This window comes from Scleropages formosus, chromosome 21, assembly GCF_900964775.1.
Source record: "Scleropages formosus chromosome 21, fSclFor1.1, whole genome shotgun sequence".
Lineage (NCBI taxonomy): Eukaryota > Metazoa > Chordata > Actinopteri > Osteoglossiformes > Osteoglossidae > Scleropages > Scleropages formosus.
Window position 1 is genome coordinate 17,673,603 of NC_041826.1, and position 22,196 is coordinate 17,695,798.

General features: G+C 44.4%; 1 protein-coding gene across 1 annotated transcript in view; it reads left to right on the forward strand.

The window, feature by feature from the left end:
* The window catches only part of scube1 (signal peptide, CUB domain, EGF-like 1), an 89,940-nt gene that overhangs the window by 12,195 nt on the left and 55,549 nt on the right, over positions 1 to 22,196 (forward strand). Inside the window, exon 4 of the mRNA XM_018729900.2 lies at positions 10,160 to 10,294. Within this exon, the coding sequence (XP_018585416.1) occupies positions 10,160 to 10,294 (135 nt within the window). The remainder of the gene's footprint in view (positions 1 to 10,159; positions 10,295 to 22,196) is intronic.

Sequence of the window (22,196 nt, forward strand, 5' to 3'; positions counted from 1 at the left end):
TTTCCTGTGAAAGTTTGAAGCAAAAATATTTTCAAACTGATCTGGCCACACCATCAGTTTTAATATCTTGGAGAATTCAGCCATGTCATTTAAAGCCTTTAATACGTGTTTTTTAGGCTCCGTCAAGTGGCCACACTTTTTCATGATGTTGCCGTAATCTGTGTGTTTTACTGGCGCTTGCTTTAGACCAGAGCTGATTGAGATACAGGAAAGCCTTAACAGGAATGGGAAGAGGAACAGCAGAGTGAACTGGAAGCTGTCTGCCCATTACAGAATGTCTTGATGGGGAAAACCTCATAATAGGAAGAGGAGCAGGACTTGCCCTTCTTGCCACATGATGGGCGCCTTCATAGGGGGTAGCCTCAACAGGAGTGGGAGTGGGAACACGAATGCGGAGCGCTCCATGCACCGCTTGACAATGTGATAGGAACAATCCTGGAAAGGAACGGACATGTCTATCGCAGGACAGTTTCCGTAATTTTTTATTTTTTAAATTCAGCGTGCTTGTTTAGTTTGAGAGCAGTGCTAATTTGTTTCACTAATGTGTGAAAGTCAGCATTTGAGGGATGAGTGTTACGCAACATGTTGGCAGCACGGTGGCACAGCGAGTAGCACTGCTGTCTCACAGTGCCTGGGTGGTGCGAGAGGATGTGGGTTTGATCCCCGCTCAGTCTGTGTGGAGTTCGCATGTTCTCCCTGTGTCTGTGTGGGCTTTCTCTGGGTGCTCTGGTTTCCTCCCACAGTCCAAAGACATGCTGTTCAGGGTCCCCCATAGTGAGTGATTGAGAGAGTGTGTTTCACTGATGTATGGATGAGTGACACATTGTAAGTAGTGTATCTAGCAGTGTAAGTCACCACGGTGAATAAGGTGTGTGGGCTGATAACACTACATAGTATCCACTGAAAGGTGCTTTAGAGAAAAGTGCGCGCGCGCACACACACACACACACACACACACTTACTGTCTGAACCGCTTGTCTCATACAGGGTTGTGGGGAGCCAGAGCCTAACCTTGCAACACAGGGTGTAAGGCTGGAGGGGGAGGGTACACACCCAGGATGGGATGCTAGTCCACCACTAGGCACCCCAAGCAGGGACTTGAACCCCAGACCCACTAGAGAGCAGGACCTGGTTCAACCCACTGGGCCACTGTGCCACCGCATGCCTGCCTAGAGAAAAGCATCTGCTAAATAAATAAATGTGAATAGAAGGCCTGTATGTCTTTGGCCCTGAAAAAAAAACAGAAACACTTTGAGCTTTCCTGAGAATTGAGGTGATCCCTTCTGACATCACCAAAAAGACCAGTCACAAGTCTTCTCATCTGTTTTTGTCTTCTTTGTTCTACCTGGAAGTTTAGGAGGTATCTACTGTTTTGAACACATATATGCTGTTATGCAGTACATTGTCAGTCAGCTCTGCAAACCTGTTCCGTGTCCTCGGCAAACATAAGATTCCCACGGTGTTGCCATGCCGTTGCGCAGCGGTACCTTTTGCACGACAGCGTGACTGTAGAGTTGTGATTATGAGTTGTGATTACGGTGGGCTTTCCAGCGTACGCACATGAATACGGGGCTCTTAAACGCTATACCTTTCTGCATAATCGTGTCTGCTTGTCATCATCACCTCTGAGAAGCAGTGATGCATATATATTACTTAGTTTGCTTTTAAGGAACAAAACATATTGTTTAAAAATGCTTTTCAGAATGCCACAGCAGCAGTGTTATTAAAAAGTGTAACAATATGATCTGCCCCCTTGCTGCCCTCGGCATCTCACTTGCAAGGTGGGAAAACGCACACTTTTCGGGTGCCATCTGTGTGCGCTAGTTGCATGCGGCCTTCTGCTCCTTTCTGTAGTGAGCAGAAACATCAGTAGCAGGATCACACACACACACACACACACACACACAGTTTGAAACCACTCATCCCAAGCGGGGTCGCAATGAGCTGGAGCCTAACCCAGCAACACAGGGCACAAGGGACACACCCAGGACGGGACGCCAGTCCATTGCAAGGCACCCCAAGCAGGACTCGAACCCCAGACCCACCAGAGAGCAGGACCTGCCCAAACCCACTATGCCACCACCCCCCTCGCTAGTAGGATTAGTGTTATTTTAATAAGATTTTCAAGAGGCTTCTTATTATGTAAGTGATTTATGCCCCAAGGAAAGGGAAATCACCGTGACGGACGTTAAAGCAATATTAAGGCTTTCCAGAACGTGTCATATTTGGCAGGATTGCCGCAGGGGACATAAACTGAAATCCCTTACTATTCACTGGTTTGAAAAGACATTGCTCAATGCCTGTATTGTTCAAAGTGATTATTTTATTAAAATTAATTTAAATAAGCCTCGCTGAATGCAATTCTCAATGCCGGTGAATCTCGGCAGTTCTCTCCAGAGTGTGATTTGTTTGTGTAGGTTTGAACTAATATTTATATTTCTTCTGCGCTTTCCCACATTGAGGGTTTAAGGAGGCTGGATTTCGCCTTGGGTGGGGCGGCACTGGGATGGGGGTGTGCTGCAGGTACGACAACTAGCTGCGGAAAGCACCCTCCATCTTCAGACCAGCTGGTGTCTGCTCTGCACCACTGACACTTAAACACTGGCCTCCGCTTCCCAACTGTAAATAGCCCATTTTCTGGCCTAGATCAGCATGAGCTGATGTTAAGTTATCATCAAATGGGACATACAGAGCACTTGCTTTGTAGTACGTTTATTTAGCTAAAGTGTTCCCTTCTAATTACTTCTCACTGCTTTGATGAATGAGAGCCGCTGCGGTGAGGGACGTATTCAGAATAATTCATCCGGAAGGCACCAGAGGGGCTCCATTGTTCCTCTGCTTTCTCAGCGACCACCGGTTGATTCATACAAACCCATCGGATCGTGCGGATAGCCTCCAGAAGGGCAGCCGTCTCTTGTTTGGACAAATGGTATCGTCACCCGATTGAATCCAATTTTCCATTTTACAACAGGCAGTCGACGCGCCCGATATAATGGAGTGTAATTGAATAATATCACGTAACAGCGCGGAAGTAGACACTAGGTAATGTGGAACAGAGCTGTGGGGTTTATGTAACTCTACACTATTTTAATGAACTTTCCCTACCTTTACGCCTAACCTTTCCACCAACACCAGGTCTAACCGTAATGCTTGTATGCAAAATGGCAGTTAGTAGTTAAAGCATTACATTTGTAGACCCAAGGAAGTGACTGACTATTGAAAGGCCCCATTCCTGCTCTTTATATTTATTTAGCAGACACTTTCCTCCAAAGCAACTTCCAATGAACTCTATGTAGTGTTATCAGCCCACACACCTCATTCACCAAGGTGACTTACACTGCTAGATACACTGCTTACAATGGGTCACTCATCCATACAGTGGAACACACTCCCTCTCTCACTCACACACTATGGGGGAACCTGAACAGCATGTCTTTGGACTGTGGGAGGAAACCAGAGCACCCAGAGGAAACCTACTCAGACACAAGGAGTATGTGCAAACTCCACACAGACTGAGTGGGGATCAAGCCCACACCTTCTCGCACCACCCAGGTGCTGTGAGACAGCAGTGCTACATGCTGTGCCGCCTATACCTTTAGGAAATATATGCCAGAAACTCTCCATGCTGCATTTTGGAATCCACACGTGAGTCTGGAGGGGCGGACCAGCTATCTTGTGTTGTTTCCCACTCTGTCTCTGCTGCGGCCTCTAATAGACATTCGGAATGTACCCACAGAACTGGGTCTTTTACAAAGCAGGGGACGCAAAAAACAAAAGGAGAATAAAAGACGTCTGTCTCGACTCGTGTAGGAAGTCATTTCGAAGACCGCCAGATGCTTTGTGTCAACAAGTTAGGGCACTAATTGATTTAAGATTGCCTAATCGGGCTCTGATTAAAGAGCAATCTAGCACAGTTCCTCTTTGCCTTTTTGATTCAGCTTTTTATTTATTTTCTCGTTCCCGAAGGCAGCTGGGCACAATCTGTTGATAATTTGAACTTTTTTATGAATGCCTGTAGTTCTGGTTTGTTTTCTTTGAAAGCTCACGCTCTGTTTTTCCCCTATGTTGCGGGGTCCTGCACACGCTTGACATAAAAGTGAGCCCTTGCCGAACACCAAAAGTGGCCTCTGGATGGAAGCAGTGTTTGTAGCTGCTGCTGAAGGTCTACTTGCTCCACCTCTGGGCTGCGACTACACAAGCCCACACTCTGCAGACCCAACAATGCTGTCAGCATTAAGTCAATATTTCCAACGCATGATTTGACATTACGCCTTTTTCTTCTGTGTCTTTAATCACGTTTCATTCAGATTAGGCTCAGATATCTCTCCAGTTTTAAGTAACATGAGTACTTTTACATTAGCATTTATTCATTTCGCAGGTGTTTCTCACTAAAGCGAAATTCATCGCAGAATTTAGCTCAATTCAATTTATTTTTACAGAGCGCTCTTCTCATGCAATTGCAGAGCGCTATAAAACAGGCATAAGGCAAGAAGAAAACAGCACATCAAAACAAAGAAACAAAGAAGACAGTTGACTACAAATTTATGATAATATAATGCTTTTATTGAGCTATAATATACCTACTGACCATCGAGGAAAGCAAGAAAAACTCCCAAAGCACAACTGAGGGAGAAAAAACCTCTGGAGGTCTAAGGGCCAGTGGCTGCCCACCCCTCCTGGGCATTCTAGCTGAAATAAGACTTCTAAGCCAGTTTAATTAGTAAGTAAGTAGGTAATAATGGGATTGTTGCTGTATGGTAGCTTGATTTCCCAGTTCGGAAGACAACACCAAAGTGCGTTACACCAACAGGCGGAAAGATCTCGATGCACAAGAGATTGGTCTTCGTTCGGAATGGACGTGCTGTCAACCGTCATTGCTCTTGGGAGCTATCATCTTATTGCTTATTGCTCCTCTCTTGCACCCAAGAGCAGAACGGAAGATCGGAAAGAGCGGAAACGTGGAAATAAAGCCGTCCAGTCTGGACGGCTTTATTTCCACGTTTCCGCTCTTTCCGTTTTTGTGCGTCAAGCCGATGAAGCACCAGGTGCTGATGTGAAAACCGCTGCCCTCCCCACCCACAACAAGCTGTGATTCCACGGAGCACCCGTTGATCCGTTTCTTTACTGCGAAAGTGTTGCGAAGACTGGGGGAGTATGATGGGGAGGCCAGTGGCCCATGTGGTGGAGTACAACCACCGTCTTCCTCTCTTCTACGTACTCTTCTCTCCTTTTCCATTTCCCGCATTTGTCCCCATGCTGGTCACACCTCATGCTACATTTACTCTCTCACACTCTCTCTCTGCCCGATCCCGCGCATCTTGAATGCGTCCAAATAAAAGTTTACACAAGCGCAATCAAACAAAACAAAGGCGTTCTAGTTTAAACTTGTCGGATCCTAAGTGTACGCTCTTGTTTAACATTTGGCAAAGGTTGAGGAATGGGGGGATGATGGTTGCAGTGTTTTCTTTTTTCCGCTGCAGAATATTGCGCGATGAGAAGCGGCTATGAGACGGTCGCTTTGCGTTAACGCGTACGAAGACGTGACGAGGGGCCGAAAAGACGATCTTAATACGTTCCTACAATTCGAATATTGAATGAGCAGTTTTAGTCCCTGGCAGTGATTGGATTTTTGAATTCAGATTTTTGCATTTTGCAGCATTGAGGGTTGGTGTGCCAAGCGTAGCAGTAAGCAGAGCAGTCTCTTCGCCATGGTTTTGTATCCTGTGACTGGCATGATGGAGTACAAGTGGGGGGCGCAGGCTGCTTGTTTGAGTCTTCAGCAGCTGTCTCTGCCTCGCGGCCTTGCAGTGGCAGGCAGAATGAAGTCAGGAGAGCGTAGGTAATGCTCGGTCTGCGCTGTCGTTCACATACCGCATGCGTATATATGTTTAATTTTGTGAAGCGCTCCTGCTTAATGAGCAGAGAGATAATAAGTGGAGGCAGGACTGGCATGACTAAAAGATGCCATTGTTGTTCCAGAGCAGCAGATTCCTAGGGGTGACCTCCATCAAAGACAGGCCACCGCATCTCTCGACAAACAGAGTCACATCAGCGGAGCAGGGGCGTTGTGGACCCTCTAGCATTTGCATTTGCTCATTTAGCTGACACTTTTTCTCCAAAGCAACTTACAGTTATTACAAGTTTACAATTTTTTACCCATTTATACAGCTGGGTAATTTTACTGAAGCAGGTTAGGGTAAGTACCTTGCTCTAGGTTACTACATCCAGAGGTGGGGATCGAACCTGTGACCTTTGGATCCAAAAGTAGCTGTAACCACTAACCACTGCACTACCAGCTGTCCCTGGTACCTGGTAGCACAACCATGGCATCAGGAACATCTGCAAAAAAAAGCACATGCACATGTATGTATGCAGCCCCTAGGTCCTGCCTGTTGCACATTTACAGAGCTCTTGTGACCATGGGAACCTTGAAGCACAGCAGAGCCTCGTCACCCTGCCAGGTCACCCTATTTGGAAAAAGAGAAAATGTCCCGAAAATATATGCGTATTGACCAGCATTCTGTTTCATTTAGACATGTTACATGGATATTTTATCATAATTAGCTGCAAGAGAAGCATGCCATTCGCCTTTTTTCTTGTTGTCATGGTTTGTAAGGCTATGGCTGTAACAGTGAAATGGTGCCGTAACCAGCATGGCAGGGCTCGCTGTAGACAAGAGTGAACTTTGCTGATCTTGGTATGCTGTTCCAAATATGATTGCCTTTCTGTTTGTATTTGTCAAAGCCTTTTACAACAGTGGAATAATATCATTTTAAATTATTTGCTACCTTAACAGCTCAACATTCACACGTGCTGCAGCACGTGTGAATGTTTGAGCTGCTAAGGTATCAAATATATTAGAATTCATTCAGGAAAGCTGGGCTGACAGCTTACTAAGGGACAGATTTAGTTAAAATGGACCACAGATGTTTTTTTTTTTTGTCCTTTTTTATTTTGTCCATATTGTGAAGTTTGAGAGTAGCGCTGCGTTGGTAATGTTATGACTTGAAATGTAGACAGCGCCCCTAGTGGTCACAGCTTGTCTAAGACAGTGTGAGGATGCCTCCGAGAGGAATTTGCCCCCATTTTCCCAACTTTCCCTTAATTATTTGTAGAGGAGAATGATTTTATAAAGAAAACTGCATTGGGATGGAAATGTATAAGCAACGTTCTTATTCTGAGGTGAGGAATATGTGGTGTTTTCAGACTTCTCAGGAGCTTCTGGCTGCATTGCGGCTGATTCCATAGTGCTGATTCTACGGCCATCTCTTGGAGATGTGCCCTACTTTTCTGCCTGACACTAGGGCATCCTGAAGGTTTCTCACCTTTTCATAGGGGAAAAACTGGCTGTGCATGCCTGTTGCCCCTTTAATCTTGCCTGCCATTGCATTGGCTGCAGTCTTCACTGCTTCAGTGGCATGTGCTATATTCCCTCTCAGGGTGGCGCGGTGTCTTTCTGCTGCGTGATTGACAGCGAGAGTTCTTTATCTTTATGGAGATGCAGATTGTCCTTTGGGCCTGTCAGAAGTCTCAAAAGGCCATCCTTTTCCATCTCCATATCCTTCTCCTTCTCCCGGTCTGCCCTTAAAAGATACCGACACCCTTCACAGATGCGCTTTGAACACAATTCCCTGTCAAAGCTGACAAAATGCCGGCAGGTAAAGCCTGTGGCCAAATCAAAGGTGCTGGAAAAAGGCTGCAGGGAAAAATGCTCAGAGGCAGAGCGGATGGGGTGTCTTTGGGGGGTTGGGTTGGAAGTTAATAAGCCCATTCATCGAGTGGCGCTCAATGAAGTCGGGCCTCGCTCGAGATCACTGGGGTGCCTAGAGATACTGTGTTTTACAGTGGAGTCACAGTGACAGCAGCTGTAAAGAGTTTTACAGCCATGTATAAAGAGGGCCCTAAATGCTCCTAAAAGCTTGTTAAGCTGCCTGTGCCCTGGCTCAAGAATATCTCACAGCTCCGGCTGCCGAGCACGGAGTTGGAAGTAGCTGTTAATTACAGTGTGGAGCAAAGGTGGTGGGTCCTCTCCAGCTGTCTGATTCGACAGACAAGACAGTCCCAGCGCATCCCGTGTGCAGTGCAGATTTTTGAGCAGAAGTACTGGAAAACTGAACACACACAAACATTAAACCTTGCTTTTGTATTTTACAGCAGGTATTTAGATTGCCTTATGATGCCAGATCTCCATGTCTAAACTTTTCCGAAAGAAGTGTGGAAAAAAAATGTCCAAGGTTCCGAGACCACCAGTAACATGCAGAATGAATGGAGGTGGGTCTTCTGGTCAGAGCCCTTTAAGTGCTTTAGAAGAACAGGCATGAAAATTTGCACGTACTTAAAAAGTATTGTAAAAGATACTCTGTTAATGATAATCCAAATTTATGACCATATGTTGTAAGGAAATCTGTAATACCAGCTAAACAAACAAAAATGATGCGAAAATTACACAAATAAGTGATCGTTTCCCTATATGGTGGCTCAACGGGTAGCACTGGTGTCTTGTAACTCCACGGTTGAGGGTTTGAAGCCCCTCAGCTCTATGCGTATGCATGTTCTCCCATAGTCCATGTGTGTTTCATCCTCCCACGGTCCAGAGAGAGGCCTTTAAGAAACTTTGGAGAACTGGTTTGCAACTGACCAACCACATGAGTGGCGCCGTTATTTGAATTCGACTTGACATCGCTTACCCCTACCCTACTGCATCTGGATAACAAAGGTGGGACGTGCCCCCCACAACAAATATTTGTTATAACTCCACCGAGTGCTATTGACGATGTTTTTGGTCGCCTCTGTATCTAGCGAGCTGCTATACTTGTGGAACACATTAAGGACACTTGGCAGCTGCATTCACACAGAAGTCCTCCTGGGCGCTCTCACCCATGCCTGGTCTTGGGCATCTGCGGAAAGCCGATTTCTCATTGAGAGTTGCATTCCAGAACTTTCCCTCAACTCCTCCTTTCCATTTTGATGCTTGGGGTGCTTTGATGAGATCCTGAAACACACTGCCGCACCTCGGCGCTCACAGACTAAACATAACAAGCATTTGCTTCCTCTCCGGGTTCCTCCGCTGATCGCACACGTTGGCCAACTGGGAGGGAGGCCCTGCCTTTGACACTTGCACTCCCAGCTTCCATTGGTCCTTCCTGGCTTCTGTCTCTGTCCTGAGTTGAGTGTTCAGCACATCTGCCTGGGGAAAAGGGAACATCTGTACTCCTACTGTGCTTTTCCTGCCTTCTATATTGTATCATGTGTTCTACAAATGTAGAATATATTCTTTCGGCTTCTTATATTTCTGCTGGTGGGAGAAGACAGCAATCGCTGCTTTAAAAAAAAAATGTACTAAGTTGTTCCAGTGAGCTGAAAACATTGCCTTCTGAGACACATGAAATCCAGACCTTTTAACCTCACAAGTTTATAATGAATTTATGTCAATATCAGCTCGTGGTTTCTACGGAAAGGCAGCATTCTCTTTATTTCATTAACTCAAAGTTCACGTAGGGCTCTGTGCATCTCGAGACTGTGTTACCAGCGAAGTTTGTCTGGTTTTGTTCAGCGTGTTTTAAAGCACACTGTTTTTGCCAAATTAGAGTAGCGAACAAAGTGTCCGTTACGTAAGAGGCTCGGATAGTATTTATTGTGCTCAGTGGAACCTTTTAAAGATTCGTAAACATGTTCTGATACATTTTTCGTTCTTACTTAGTCTCGCAGGCTAAAGGTGTATTGTTTTGACTCTGGACTGAGTAGCGAAGTCGCGCGCAAACAGCGTTTGTGTGTGCGGCTTTTTAAAATGCGTTGTCCTTATTTCCGCAAAGAATAACGTGTGCCGCGAATGGACTGAAACCAACATGAGTCAAACTAAGAAAACATCAAATATTTGTTCCGTTGTTTTTTGTTCCCCATCGTTTTTGTTAAACGGGTACGTTTAACCTTTTTCTCTAGTGCCTTCGCTTCAGCCCCTAAAGGGAAGCAGACACAAAGCTTTGGAAATAAATAAAAGAAAATTCCAGTGGATGTGTGAGTGCAAATACCTGAAAAATACCTGAGTGTGCTTGACCCTTATGCCCGCTCTGTGTGGCGAAGCCAAGCGTCCTGCCGTTAAGGAAGCCTTTGTGCCCCGCTGACCGCTCTCTCCCATCCCCTGTCCTTGTTTGGGCCGCAGATGTGGACGAGTGCCTGGATAACAACGGCGGCTGCCAGCAGATCTGCGTCAACACCATGGGCAGCTACGAGTGCCAGTGCAAGGAGGGCTTCTTCCTGAGTGACAACCAGCACACCTGCATCCACCGCTCTGACGGTGAGACCCCGTCCGTGCTCCGAAGCTAAAGGAAATCTCTTTGTGATCTCTGCATCTCTGTACACCGTTCTAGTGTCTGTGTGTGTGTGTGTGTTCTGCTCGGGCTCTGGGTCAGCCTGTCTGTGTGTCCTGCTGGATTTACATATCAGGGTTCATTCTGTTGACTGTATGTGCACATTTAGAAATGTATAAGTGCTGTAAAAGAACTGCGAGACACGGAACTAAAGTGAGTCAGAATACATCTGAAAATATTTTACACCAGAAGCTTGTTAACAGCCACTAGATTCTGCATTCTATTTGAAATCAATCTGTGCTCAGTCACTTTTCAATCGGGGAATGAGGAAACCTGGACGCAATGGTGCGTGGTTATAGATGTGGGGGATTGACATGCTCTGCTTTGTGCGATGACATCATCATTTGGTACCCGTGGTGAGAGAGTGGGCGACATGCCTGACATTTTGATAAATACGCACAACGTCCTCATGACCCGACCTCCTCACCCATCAGATGGAGCAATGTTCTCATCCCTGTCACATCCTTCACCTCTCTCCAACTCCGCTGTCCCGTCTCATTCTGGCTGTCAGACAGAATTTATGGCCTCACTTGAGAAGCAGAGACACACACTTCTCATACTGCTTTGCACGACAGAAGCGTGTTCAAGCCATGGAGAAGCAATGCAGAAATGTGATTTTTTTTTTTTTTTGGAAGTTGTGAATAAGACCTCCAATTGGGAGAACGGAAAAAGTTACCAATCTGTGTGACTCATATTGGAGATGGAGGGAGGGCGAGAGACACCCTGTTTGTTTGTGGATGCTGCGTATCTGCAAGGGGTAAAGGGATTCCACAGTTGAAACAGAGAGCGGAGAAGGAAGATAGAAGAAGTTAAGGGGAGCGAGGAAGCATTTATGAAACATTCTCATGGGATCATTGCAAATTCCCTTTTTACAGAAAGCAACTCGGCTGAAGGTGATTTTTTTTTTTTTTTTTTTTCAAACCTCTGACCTGCTCCTTCGAGCTATATTTTAGACTTCAAAAGTGTTCTTTAGCAAATACTTGTAATTTCTTGGCCTGTCAGACGTCTTCAGAGTAAACAAGCCCTAAAAAGCTGCAGCGGGCGGGCAGTGGCCGGCCCCGGCATGCCAGGTTGACTCCTGAATGAACTGCTTGTCCGACGGCGTGGCTATGAATAACTGACACGCCACGGAGTTCTGCGAGAGCCCTGGTCTTAGGTCTCCTTCTCTGTGGTGTCAGAAGAGCTAGGGATTATTCGGAGGGATCCGAAAGCAACGGCGATGTTAGTCACACCGTTCCCGTCTACTAAATTTAACCAGATGATATTACGTTGTGCTCTGTTGTGTCGTTCTTTGGTGCTCACATGGCCGCTGGAACTGGAGTCCTGCGTTTGTGTGAGTGGAGCTTCCAGCAGGTCCTCTACATCGCCCAGCACTGCACAGGGCAGGCATACAAAATATAATGATAATTCATAACTGCGAAGCGGAGAGGGCAAACATTCTGCCGGCACTTTAATTTGCATTCACACTCGATGATGGTCAAAAATATCCTTATTGCGCATTCATAAAACAGTCTCATTACCCTGAATGAACCTTTCATGGGAATCAGTCGTCGCCTTTTCCCATGAGACACTTAGCGCTCTGTCCGTATTTATGTCCTGGGGTACGGCCCGCGGAAAGGTTCACGGTGGGTTTATTGGCTCCAGAGCTCTTATTGCTACAGTCCGTTTCATGTCTGAGGAGAGAGGTGTCAAATGCGGGGTCCCCGACGAAGCCCTTTCACCTACCAGCGGTCAGGTAAAGACCTGCCACCCACTGAAGTGTGGATGGAAAAGTGCTCAGTCCCACATGATGCAGCCCCATTTTTCTCATCCATCAAAGCCCAGATGCCTTCCAGATGTGAGCGTATGTATGTGAGCTTTGCATTCACGCGTTCTTCAAATGCTCCTAACGGCGAAAGCCTTCGGAAGGTGGTGCGAATTTAGGATTTCCCCGTGCGGACATTGTACGGTTCTGCGGTTCAGAAGCAAGAGGGTCGCTCCTTTTTACCCGAGTGGAGTACAACTGCGAGCGCTTTCCGGAACGTCCTGTGGCCTCCCGCTAAGTCTTAAACTTTCTGTTCTGTAACAGGCAACATTTCACACATTTCCCGCACTACTGTGGGGAAGCAGAGCCGTCAGAAATTCCCTATAAGATATTCCCTGTAAGCGCTAAGCCACAGAGATGTCCTCCAAGTCGCGTGCAGGTGTTCAGCTGAACTCTGCAGAGCAGTGGTTACTTGGATGTGAGGAACACTGCTTTAAATCGCCTTGTGGGGAACGTATTTTCCTTAGGTTCTCAGTCAGCAGCTGTATAATGGGATGCAGAATGTGTGAGATGTCAGACTGTAAACATAGTACATTTCTCTGGAAAGCGGTTGAGAAATTTTGGTCCTTTTCCCACTATACAGGGAGGATAAAGATGCTGTCAACTGAAATGTGACCATTGCAGGTTTTTTCCAAAAGGGAATCTGCTTAATTTCACATTTGGGCATGGTTTGGATACCAACCTAAAGATGGTGACATTCAAGTACTTTTATAGGTACATTGAATTAACTCCAGTCTCCAGAACACAGTGTAGAAACAAAATATAGTTATTCCATTACTTGTTTAGTAAGATATAAAAATTTTTTCCCATTAAGATGGTTGAATTTTATAAGTTTCTGTAAATTGTGTTTGCTTGCTCGCACCTATTTTACAGTATTAACTTGAGCATTTGGACTGCGTTAACAGAAATGTGATTTTTGCATTTTCATTTAAACACTCAATTACCCCAAAGTTTTTTTTTTTTTCGAAATAACTGTTACATCTAATTTTAGAAGAGAGTTCTGGAAAGTTTGCAAAGTTAATTATTTATTAATATGTTAGTGACCATGCAATTAAATTACAAACTGAACATGTCTTGTGAACAAGAGAGGTAATGGTCAGCAATAGCAGCAGACACAAGTATTTTCTTGTGCTTAATTTTCTTTAGTTTTGGTGACTTTCTCCTGTTTAATTCTTCTGCTATGATAATGTTATAACCAATGTTTGAGTGCTAATTTTGTGAACATATGTGGCATTTTTTATAATTTAATTTCTTAGTATTGCAAACTCTCTCTCTCACACACACACACACACAGTCTGAAACCACTTATTCTGAGTGGGGTCACGACAAACCTGAGCCTAACCTGGCAACACAGGGCGCAAGGCTGGAGGGGGAGGGGACACACCCAGGGCAGGACACCAATCCACCACAAGGCACCCCAAGCAGGACTCGAACCCCAGACCCACCAGAGAGCAGGACCCGACCAAACCCACTGCACCACCGCGCCTCCCTGTTGTGAACATATTTTCCTAATGTTATGGTAAAACTGGAAAGTTTTTTCCACCTTAGTCCTCTTTCTCCTATCATAATATGCCACTACACCCCTTTGCTACCAGCATTCTGGTTATTCATGGGTTACACAGTCTAAAAGATATACTGGCTATGAATTCATCGAGTCCCTAAAATGTATGCTGACTATGCATCCACCATGAACTGAAAACGTATAGACTTACATTTGTTATCTGGTCCCCTGATAACTGACCACATACTGAAAATCCAAATAATGAAATCACTTATTCCGTTACTTTTTACTGGGAAAATTTCCAATTTGTTCCAGCCTCATCTCAGATTCACTCTAAAATGACCCAAAATTTTTCCTAATATCATAAGGAAAAAGTAGTGTAAAACATTAAAATTTTACATAATTTTACTTTTTTGTCGTGTCCGTAGCAAAAAAATCATTTTTAAAATTCTATTGTCTCTGCAAAGATTTTGTTTGTAGAGCTTTTTTCAGCTGTATGCATGACAGCTTTTTTGAATACTTGCTGCAATCTAATTTTAGTATTTTACATTATCCATTACCTTCTTCCCTATAGAATATCATTGCTTTGGGCTTCTGAGCTAACTGGCCTTTTCCCTTGTCTGTTAATTGGATAGTGTTACTTTGTGTTTGAGTTCTCTTATCATGGGTTAGTGAATAGTGCAGAAGGGTAATGTGTTGCAATACAAATGGTTGCTGCTTCAATCATGTGTCTGCATCCAAAGGTCTCCTTCTGTTAGTGTGATGTACTTCTTTGCATTGTTTTCAGAGATGTGTGTTGCTTTGGAGAAAAAGATCTGCTAAAGGAATAAATGTCAATTTAAATGCCTAAAATCCTGTTCTTGTCACTGGTGGGTTGTGTGTGAGCAATGCATTTACGGTAAACTGCTCCAGTACACACCCACAGTGGCTGAAGCTGCTCGTCCCGAGCGGGGTCGCGGGAAACCGGAGCCTAACCCGGCAACACAGGGCGTAAGGCTGGAGGGGGAGGGGACACACCCAGGATGGGACACCGGTCTGTCACAAGGCACTCCAAGTGAGACTTGAACCCCAGACCCACCAGAGAGCAGGACCCAGCTAAGCCCACTGCACCACCGCACCCCCTCCAGTACACACCCTACGGTATAAAGGGGTTAGCACCTGTAAATCACTTGGGATAAACACATTAACTAAAGGGCAAATGAACACTGTAATTATTCATTTTCAGCAGCAAGTGGCATCATGGTTAGAGCTGTCAGTCTGCAAAGAGCACAAGCTGGAGTCCTTGTTCCTGCTCTTCCACTAGGTTTTCAAAATAAAGAGCCTCTACAACCATATCATTCATACTGCCAGAATGAGAAATATGAGATTCAGCTCTTTCAGTACCTTGAGGCTGATAAGAACTTGAGTTTTTCCTAAGGGAAACCCGAAGAGAATGCAGAACAAACAGATTTCTTTGGGAGGATCCCACCTGTGAACTGAGGAAATGTCCTAATGAAAGGACCTCGCATGGCATCCTTCCTGTGAGACATGGGAACGTTGCCATGGCGAAAGAGCAAAGCCTTGAAATATGTGCGAGGCAAATTCAAAGATCCACCTATGGAAAAGCAGAAAAGACCTTCTTGATCTTTTTTGCCCAGTTTGGACAAACTCAGGCAAAAACCTTGTGTGTGTGCATGCTCTCACGCCTGCTACCTGGAAGAAAGCGCTGCCTGTTTGGGGTGATGGTAGTGGGGGGTGGTATTGACATGATGCCAGTCGGACGCCTATGGTTTTCTCAATAAAGGGCAAAAAAAGGATGATTTCAGCTGATTTATTGCCAGGATGGGGACACACATAATACGTTCTTCTCTGCTGTTGAAAGCTAAATATATGGCACAGTATTATTATTACTGTTCATGTGCTTTTTCTATCTCCACTGCCTGATAAATGGCTGGGTGCACTGCAGTGTTTTGTCCATTTGCAACTTCTCAAGATGTTTTTGCTTCTACTACTAGGCTGCTGGCTGGACTGCGTTGCCAAAAGTGGGTTTTTTTTCCCCCAACGGTTTTTATATTTTTAATTTCTGAGACAATTAAATTTCAGTGGATGATCATACAGTTTATTTGTCGGTCTTCTCAATTCTTATTTTTATTGTGTCAAGATGTGTTGTTTAACATTTCAAGATGAGGGTATAGCTGCACCAGCCTCAGTTCAGTTTTCGCCCGACAGCCAGATTTTTGGTCATTTTAAATCAGTTCAACAAAAGTAATGCATAAGAAGCTTTTAGAAATAACGGCTGTTGATATGCACTGCATGTGGGACAGATCTACTGCAACTGCCTTTTCAGTTCAAACCTCTCTCCCTGGTCAAACGATAGGACCTCAGGAGAACAACCATCTGCAATGGAGGAGTAGAGAAACAAAAGTAACCCTAAGCGCCGTGTCCAGTAGTGAAGCTCTTGTGGTCCTGAGGAGTAGCGGTGATGTAACTTCTCTGCTCCTTGTTTCTCACTTGTCTCACTTCGTCTAAAGTGCGAGGAGATGAAGGTGGACATTGATCGTGGCAGTTCTACAAACAGTGAGTTTAGCTGTTCCTCCTCTTCCCTCCCTCTCTCTCTTTGTCAGTAGCGTAGAAGAATCCACAAACCGGTTCCTTCAGGAGATCAGTCTTCTGTCAACATGTTCCCATTAATATGTGTTGCAAGACATGATAAAGTTTTTTTCTTTTTTTTGTTTTTGTGTTGGGGGCAAGGGAAGGGCTAGTGGAGGGTGAGAGGGGGAGTGTGTTGGGGAGTGGGCAGGGATGAGGGGAAAAATAAACACAAAGACAAACATCGTTCCGTGGAGAAATGGAAGCTGAACGTGTTTATTTGGAGTTCCTTGGAGGGGGAAATGGACAGGAGAAAGCTGCTCCTGCCGCTCACTTGCCATTTCCGATTTTTACGAAGGAGGAATTTTGAGTTTAAACAAACAAGCCATGGAAACTGTGCTGAAGAACACTGCAGAATGAAAGCATCACAGACCAATGGGCTTCTCTGCCACAAAACCGTCCGCCTAGGTTATTGGCAGGTGTCACGTATGGCCTCAGAGTGCAATGGGCTTCAAATATTACACTAAAGTTTGAAAGGAGTAGGAAATATTCCCTAGTTAAAGACCTTAATCGAAGTTACTAAGCATACGCCAAGTGGATTCCTCTGAGAACAATCGCAGGTGTCCTTCGACATCTTCCGTTTATGTTCAGGCTGCTTCTTAAACATCACTTACTGTAGCGGTCAGGATGGTACATCTCTGTAGCCATAGAAATGGTTTAGTAAGTAAGTCGGATATTGTGCTTACGTATGTATTGCCATATATACAAGAGGCAGACAGCCCAATTAGTCATGGTTTATATTTACATTTATTTATTTAGCAGACACTTTTCTCCAAAGTGACTTCCAATGAACTCTATGTAGTGTCATCAGCCCACACACCTTATTCACCAAGGGCACTTGCACTGCTAGATACACTACTTACACTGGGTCACTCATCCATACATCAGTGGAACACACTCTCTCTCTCTCTCTGTCACTCACACACTATGGGGGAACCTGAGCAGCATGACTTTGGACTGTGGGAGGAAACCAGAGCACCCAGAGGAAACCCTAATGACCTAGGTCCTAATGACTTTTTAAAATAGTGTGGTTCTAGAGCATCTTGCTCTTTCTGGTCTGTTCATCCAGTCAAAAGTCTGCTGTAGACAGGAAAACCCTTTGGCCAGTACAGGAATGGTCTCATACTAATTTCTGCACGTGCACTTCCAGAAAAGCAGTCTTTAGCTGCTCACCCTTCAACAGCTGTGCGTTTTCATCATTTAGCCGTGTTGTGCTGTTGAATTTCGAATCTTATGGTGTGTGGGCAGTCCGAAATCTACATTGCCGCAGTTTATAGCGGTCGCTTTATTAATGGTTTGTGCTGTTTGCAAAGATCGGCGTCATGTTGAGGATTCATAGGGCTCTGCTCATGAGTTCATCTTCAGTGAGCCTCTCATTCTCTTCCTCTGAGAGTCCCTACCACCTACTGGCTTCGCCCTCTCTCTGTCGCTCCCTGTTGCCCGCCCTTTCCCGTCCTTCCCCCGTCCCGTGTCTGCGGTCAGCTTGGCACCCGGCCACGCTCTCTCCTGGTGCAGCGTGTTCAAACGGGGGGCCAGCCGGAACGAAGGGGCGGAGAGTTTAGCAGACAGTGTTTGTGCTTTAGATTTAAACTCCGCTGCAAACATCCTGGTTCTCGGGTGGAATCCTCACATGGGGGAGCGGTCAGAGGTCACAGATTAAAAGGTGTTGGAGGATGGGCAGAGATGAAATCCTCCTCATACCCCCCACCCCTTTCCCCACTTTTCTCACTGAGAGTTGGAAACGAGTCGGCGCTCAGCGCTTAGACATGGACTAATCTTAGCCCTTCCTCAATGGTTGTGTATGCGAGAGGGACTTTTTTCTGTGTGGCTTTGAGCTGCTCATAAATCAAAATGACAAAGCGATACACACTAACATTTTTTGTGAGCTGTGAGCTGATGGTTTTACATGAGAAAATGGTTCCAAAAACAGTTTGTTTTGGGCAAGGTTATAAAGAGGGCTCTAAAGTTAACAGCCTTTGTTTTCTGTGTCTTCAGGTGAGCTCCTCTTAGGGTAAATCACGGTCCGTTTTGGCCAGCGTTATTTAATGACACCGTCATTCCAAACCTCTGCCTGACCTCTACAAAAACACGGATGACCAGCCTAGGTAAATCCCACAGTGGAAAGAGCAAAACTCAAAACAAAAACACTAGAATGTGGTGGACGGGCTAAAAGTAGGAAGGGAACACACTTCCAATTTCTTTTCAGCTGTGGTACATTTTTTTTTTTTTTTTTTTTTTTTAAAGGCGTTTTAAACTGTTTTTTTTTTAACATGCGAATCTTCCTCAGTTTTAAAATACTCTGTTTAAATATTATTTTTGTGCCTAAAAGCCTTGAAAGAGAACACTAATTATTTGGCTGGATGTAGCTTGACTTTTCAGGGTAAATATGGCTTGTTGTTTACCATGGAGACAGTCCCCTTCACAAGGGCCTTGCCTCAAGTACCCTGTTTTCGTTCTGAGAGCTCCTGCAATATTTTTAGGGAAGATTCTAACTGTTGCTGAGTGTAAGGTTTTAAATGTGTCAATTGACCGTATGTTCGTTGTGAAGAAACCCTGTTCTGATTGGTGAAAAAACTCACTATCATAAAGGAATGGGGACAACACAATATTTGACACGGTTTTCTCTTTGATTGACAGTTTTGGGTTGCCGGCTCCCTGCCAGCTGACTCCCATGTAATGATGACCGACTGCCTCTGTCCATTGACGTTACTTTAATTCACTTAGCAGGTGCTCTTGTTCCCAGTGATGTAAAACTCAGAGTAAACAAAAGTGCATTCCACAACAGGTGAGGAGCTTTAGACCAGACACACCATTGCTGAAGCCTGGTTAATTTGCTCAGTACCACATTCTTTTGCTGGTGCTTGTTGTACAAGTTAGGAGATCAGGAGAGAAGCAGGTCTTAGAGGGATTCAGCAGGTTTGAGGGAGAGAGGGAGCTCATTCCACCATATTGGAGCCAAAGCGAAGCACTTAAGGACTTTAATTTTGGACCTCATGTGAGTGGGACCGACAAGTGGCCAGCAGTTGAGGAACGTAATGTTCTTGCTGAGGTACAGGCAGTGATCAGGTCTTGTAGGTATCAGGGTGAAGACCCTTTGACCACCTGATGTGATGAGAAGAGGATTTTAGACCAGAATACTTGGGGAGGAGAGCTGTTTGTGGAGTGGAGTTGAGGATAAGTCTTAAATGCAGGTGTTAAGCTAATATATATTTTTTGTAATTTTATTTTGTGTGCCTTTCTTAAAGGGACAGCATTGCAATTTTCTCATTTGTATGATTAATAAAAGACCATTCCTCTGGAAACCTTACTGTCCAGCACCTTTGTCTAACTTATGGATCCACGTGGGTCACACCTGCATGTATGAACACATGGTGGTTCTATTATAGTACTCCTTATATTTATGAATCATGAAATGATGCTTCATTGAAAGTAATCTTCATTGTTTCGGTGTCTACACTGATTTTTTCTTTTTTTCAAAATTTGTTTTCTGTCTTTTCCTGCTGCTGGAGGTACTCCAGCACTCTGCATCCGGCAGAAATGCAGAGGAAACAATATTAAATATGTTTTTTCACTCCCAATGTTTCCTAAATATGACATCATCACAATAGCTGTACTCTGCTAAAACTTGACAATGGATTTCAAGGCATATATAAACATCTGTCCTCTAAACATTGCTTGAGCCTTCTAGTTATACCTGAGCTTCTGGCTTTCAGGGTGCTCATTTTCCTTGAATCTCCCCCGCTGCTGGTGTTTGGAAGAGTGAGGGTTAACAAACACCTCTCTCTGTCCGGAGAAGAGGCTGAATAGGGCAAAGCCAAGTTTATCACCAGCGAGTTTTTGTTTGGTACACTCCGTTCATTCATCTGAGCTGACCCTTAAAGTTTGAACAAATTTTCACAAACTTCAATATAATAGACTTTGCACCGCAGCTGGACAGAACACAGATGTGTAATGTTAACAGTAGCTGTTGAACTCTCTAAAGGGATATCGTGTCAAGTTTAATTTAAATATTAACAGGAAAAACAAGTTTCATAAAATTTTGAATATATACTCTTTGAATCGTGTCATTTTATTTCATTTGAAGCTATAAATATGAGCGTGTCAAATTATTTATAGTTCGCAAAATTGTGGTACAAATATATACTTTTTGTGTATAGTCCCTTTAAGCCAAGTTTTGGGTTGAGAAGAAAAGGTTCAAGAGAGGGTGTATGTATGCGTGTGTTTGATGAGGAGATTTGGGGGGGGGGTGGTTGTTAGGATAGGGGATCTCAATTGAAGGACATCAATGCAGTCTGTTGAAGAAAAGCCCTCATTGAAATTCATGGCTTAGTACCTATAGCATTGTGGGTTTAACCAGGCAGGCAGAGAGAGAGACAGAGAGAGTCTGACAGATTTCAATTAAAATGGCATTTGTGAGGGGAATAGATGGGATTGAAAAGAGTAGGGTGTGTGTGGGTGTGTGTGTGTGTGTGTGTGTGTTGGGTGTGTGTCTGTCTGCTCAAGCTTCCTGCATTGGGTAGGTATTGTGACTAATTGCTTTACATGGGCATGGTGTACACTGCAGGTTGCCGGTGAAATTGTAAGTTTCTTTGCAGGAAACTAGCTCACCCTACATATAAAGGTAATAATCTGCCCTCAGAATGGTCTTGATGACCATGACAAGAACGCATCACCTTTTAACATGATCTCATTTCCGTTGGAGAAGTAAAATCACACACACTACTCAGTGCCATTGTAAACTCAGCGATCTATTAAAGGTTGGTATCCATACCTGCTCTGGGAGTCTGGAGAACGAGACCAGGGCCATTCTTGTTGTGCTGCAGAAGCCCTACCTCTTAACAAATCTCCTTAGATGGAGAAAAGGCTGTGCTATTCTTCATGTCATTAGGACAGCACCATATCTGCCCCAGCTTTGCCTTAAGTGGCTTAAGTTTAGTTTAAAAAGTATTGACTCTTATACAGCTAAAAACATTTTTCTGGCTATGTCCTCAGTGAATGCATTCAGAAGATTAATGTGGCATCCTCTTAAGTCCTCTCAACAGCATCTTATTGGCCCAGAGCAAAACCTTCGTGTTTTTATCCTGACTCGTAGTGTCAGGATACCAACTTAAGGCAAAACTTGCATAGTGTGCCAGCATTAGCAAAATGTGATGTTCAGCAGGTAGCACAGTAGTTAAAGCTGTTGCATTCTGTTCAAAGAACCCTAGCTGAAATACAACTTCTGCTGTAATACTGTTGAAAAATGTACTTGGGCTGAATTGATCCAGTTAGAAGTTGCCCAGCTTTACACATAATTAAACGCATAATTAAGTATCTTAGTATATGACCCTAATTTTTTATGTCACTTTGGAGAGAAGTGTCAGCTTAATAATGATAACAACAATAATAATAAGTTTCAAAATTGGCAATGAAATTGTGGTTAACTGGATTTTTAAACTAAGTTGAATGCAGTATTATATTGTTTTATGCTTCTTTGCTCTACTGTATACCTATGTCTCACGTAGCAGTTTTTTTGTGTTGTGACACCTCCCCTTTATGAAAATTTGTATTCTAGAATCTACTGTTTCAGTTGTGATATTATATTTACCTTAATCGAGGGTTGTGATTGGTTGAGACTCTCAGCATGATATAAAGTAGGAAGTGGGACATATATACAGTACATAGCTTTCTTATGAAACAAGTATTGTGTCTGTGTCCTTTGCAGAGTGAAACACATGAGAACATGTCGTAAGATGCTCCTGGAAGCATCATCACTGATATAACCTGGGGTCACTGGGTGTTTTGGGTCTTCCAGTATGAAACACCTTTGCCCAGACACTACTCCACCAGTTCCTCAAACTTCATCTTCTTCCACTCCTTGGCCTCCTCCTTACAGTCTTCCCACGTGCCTCTAAGT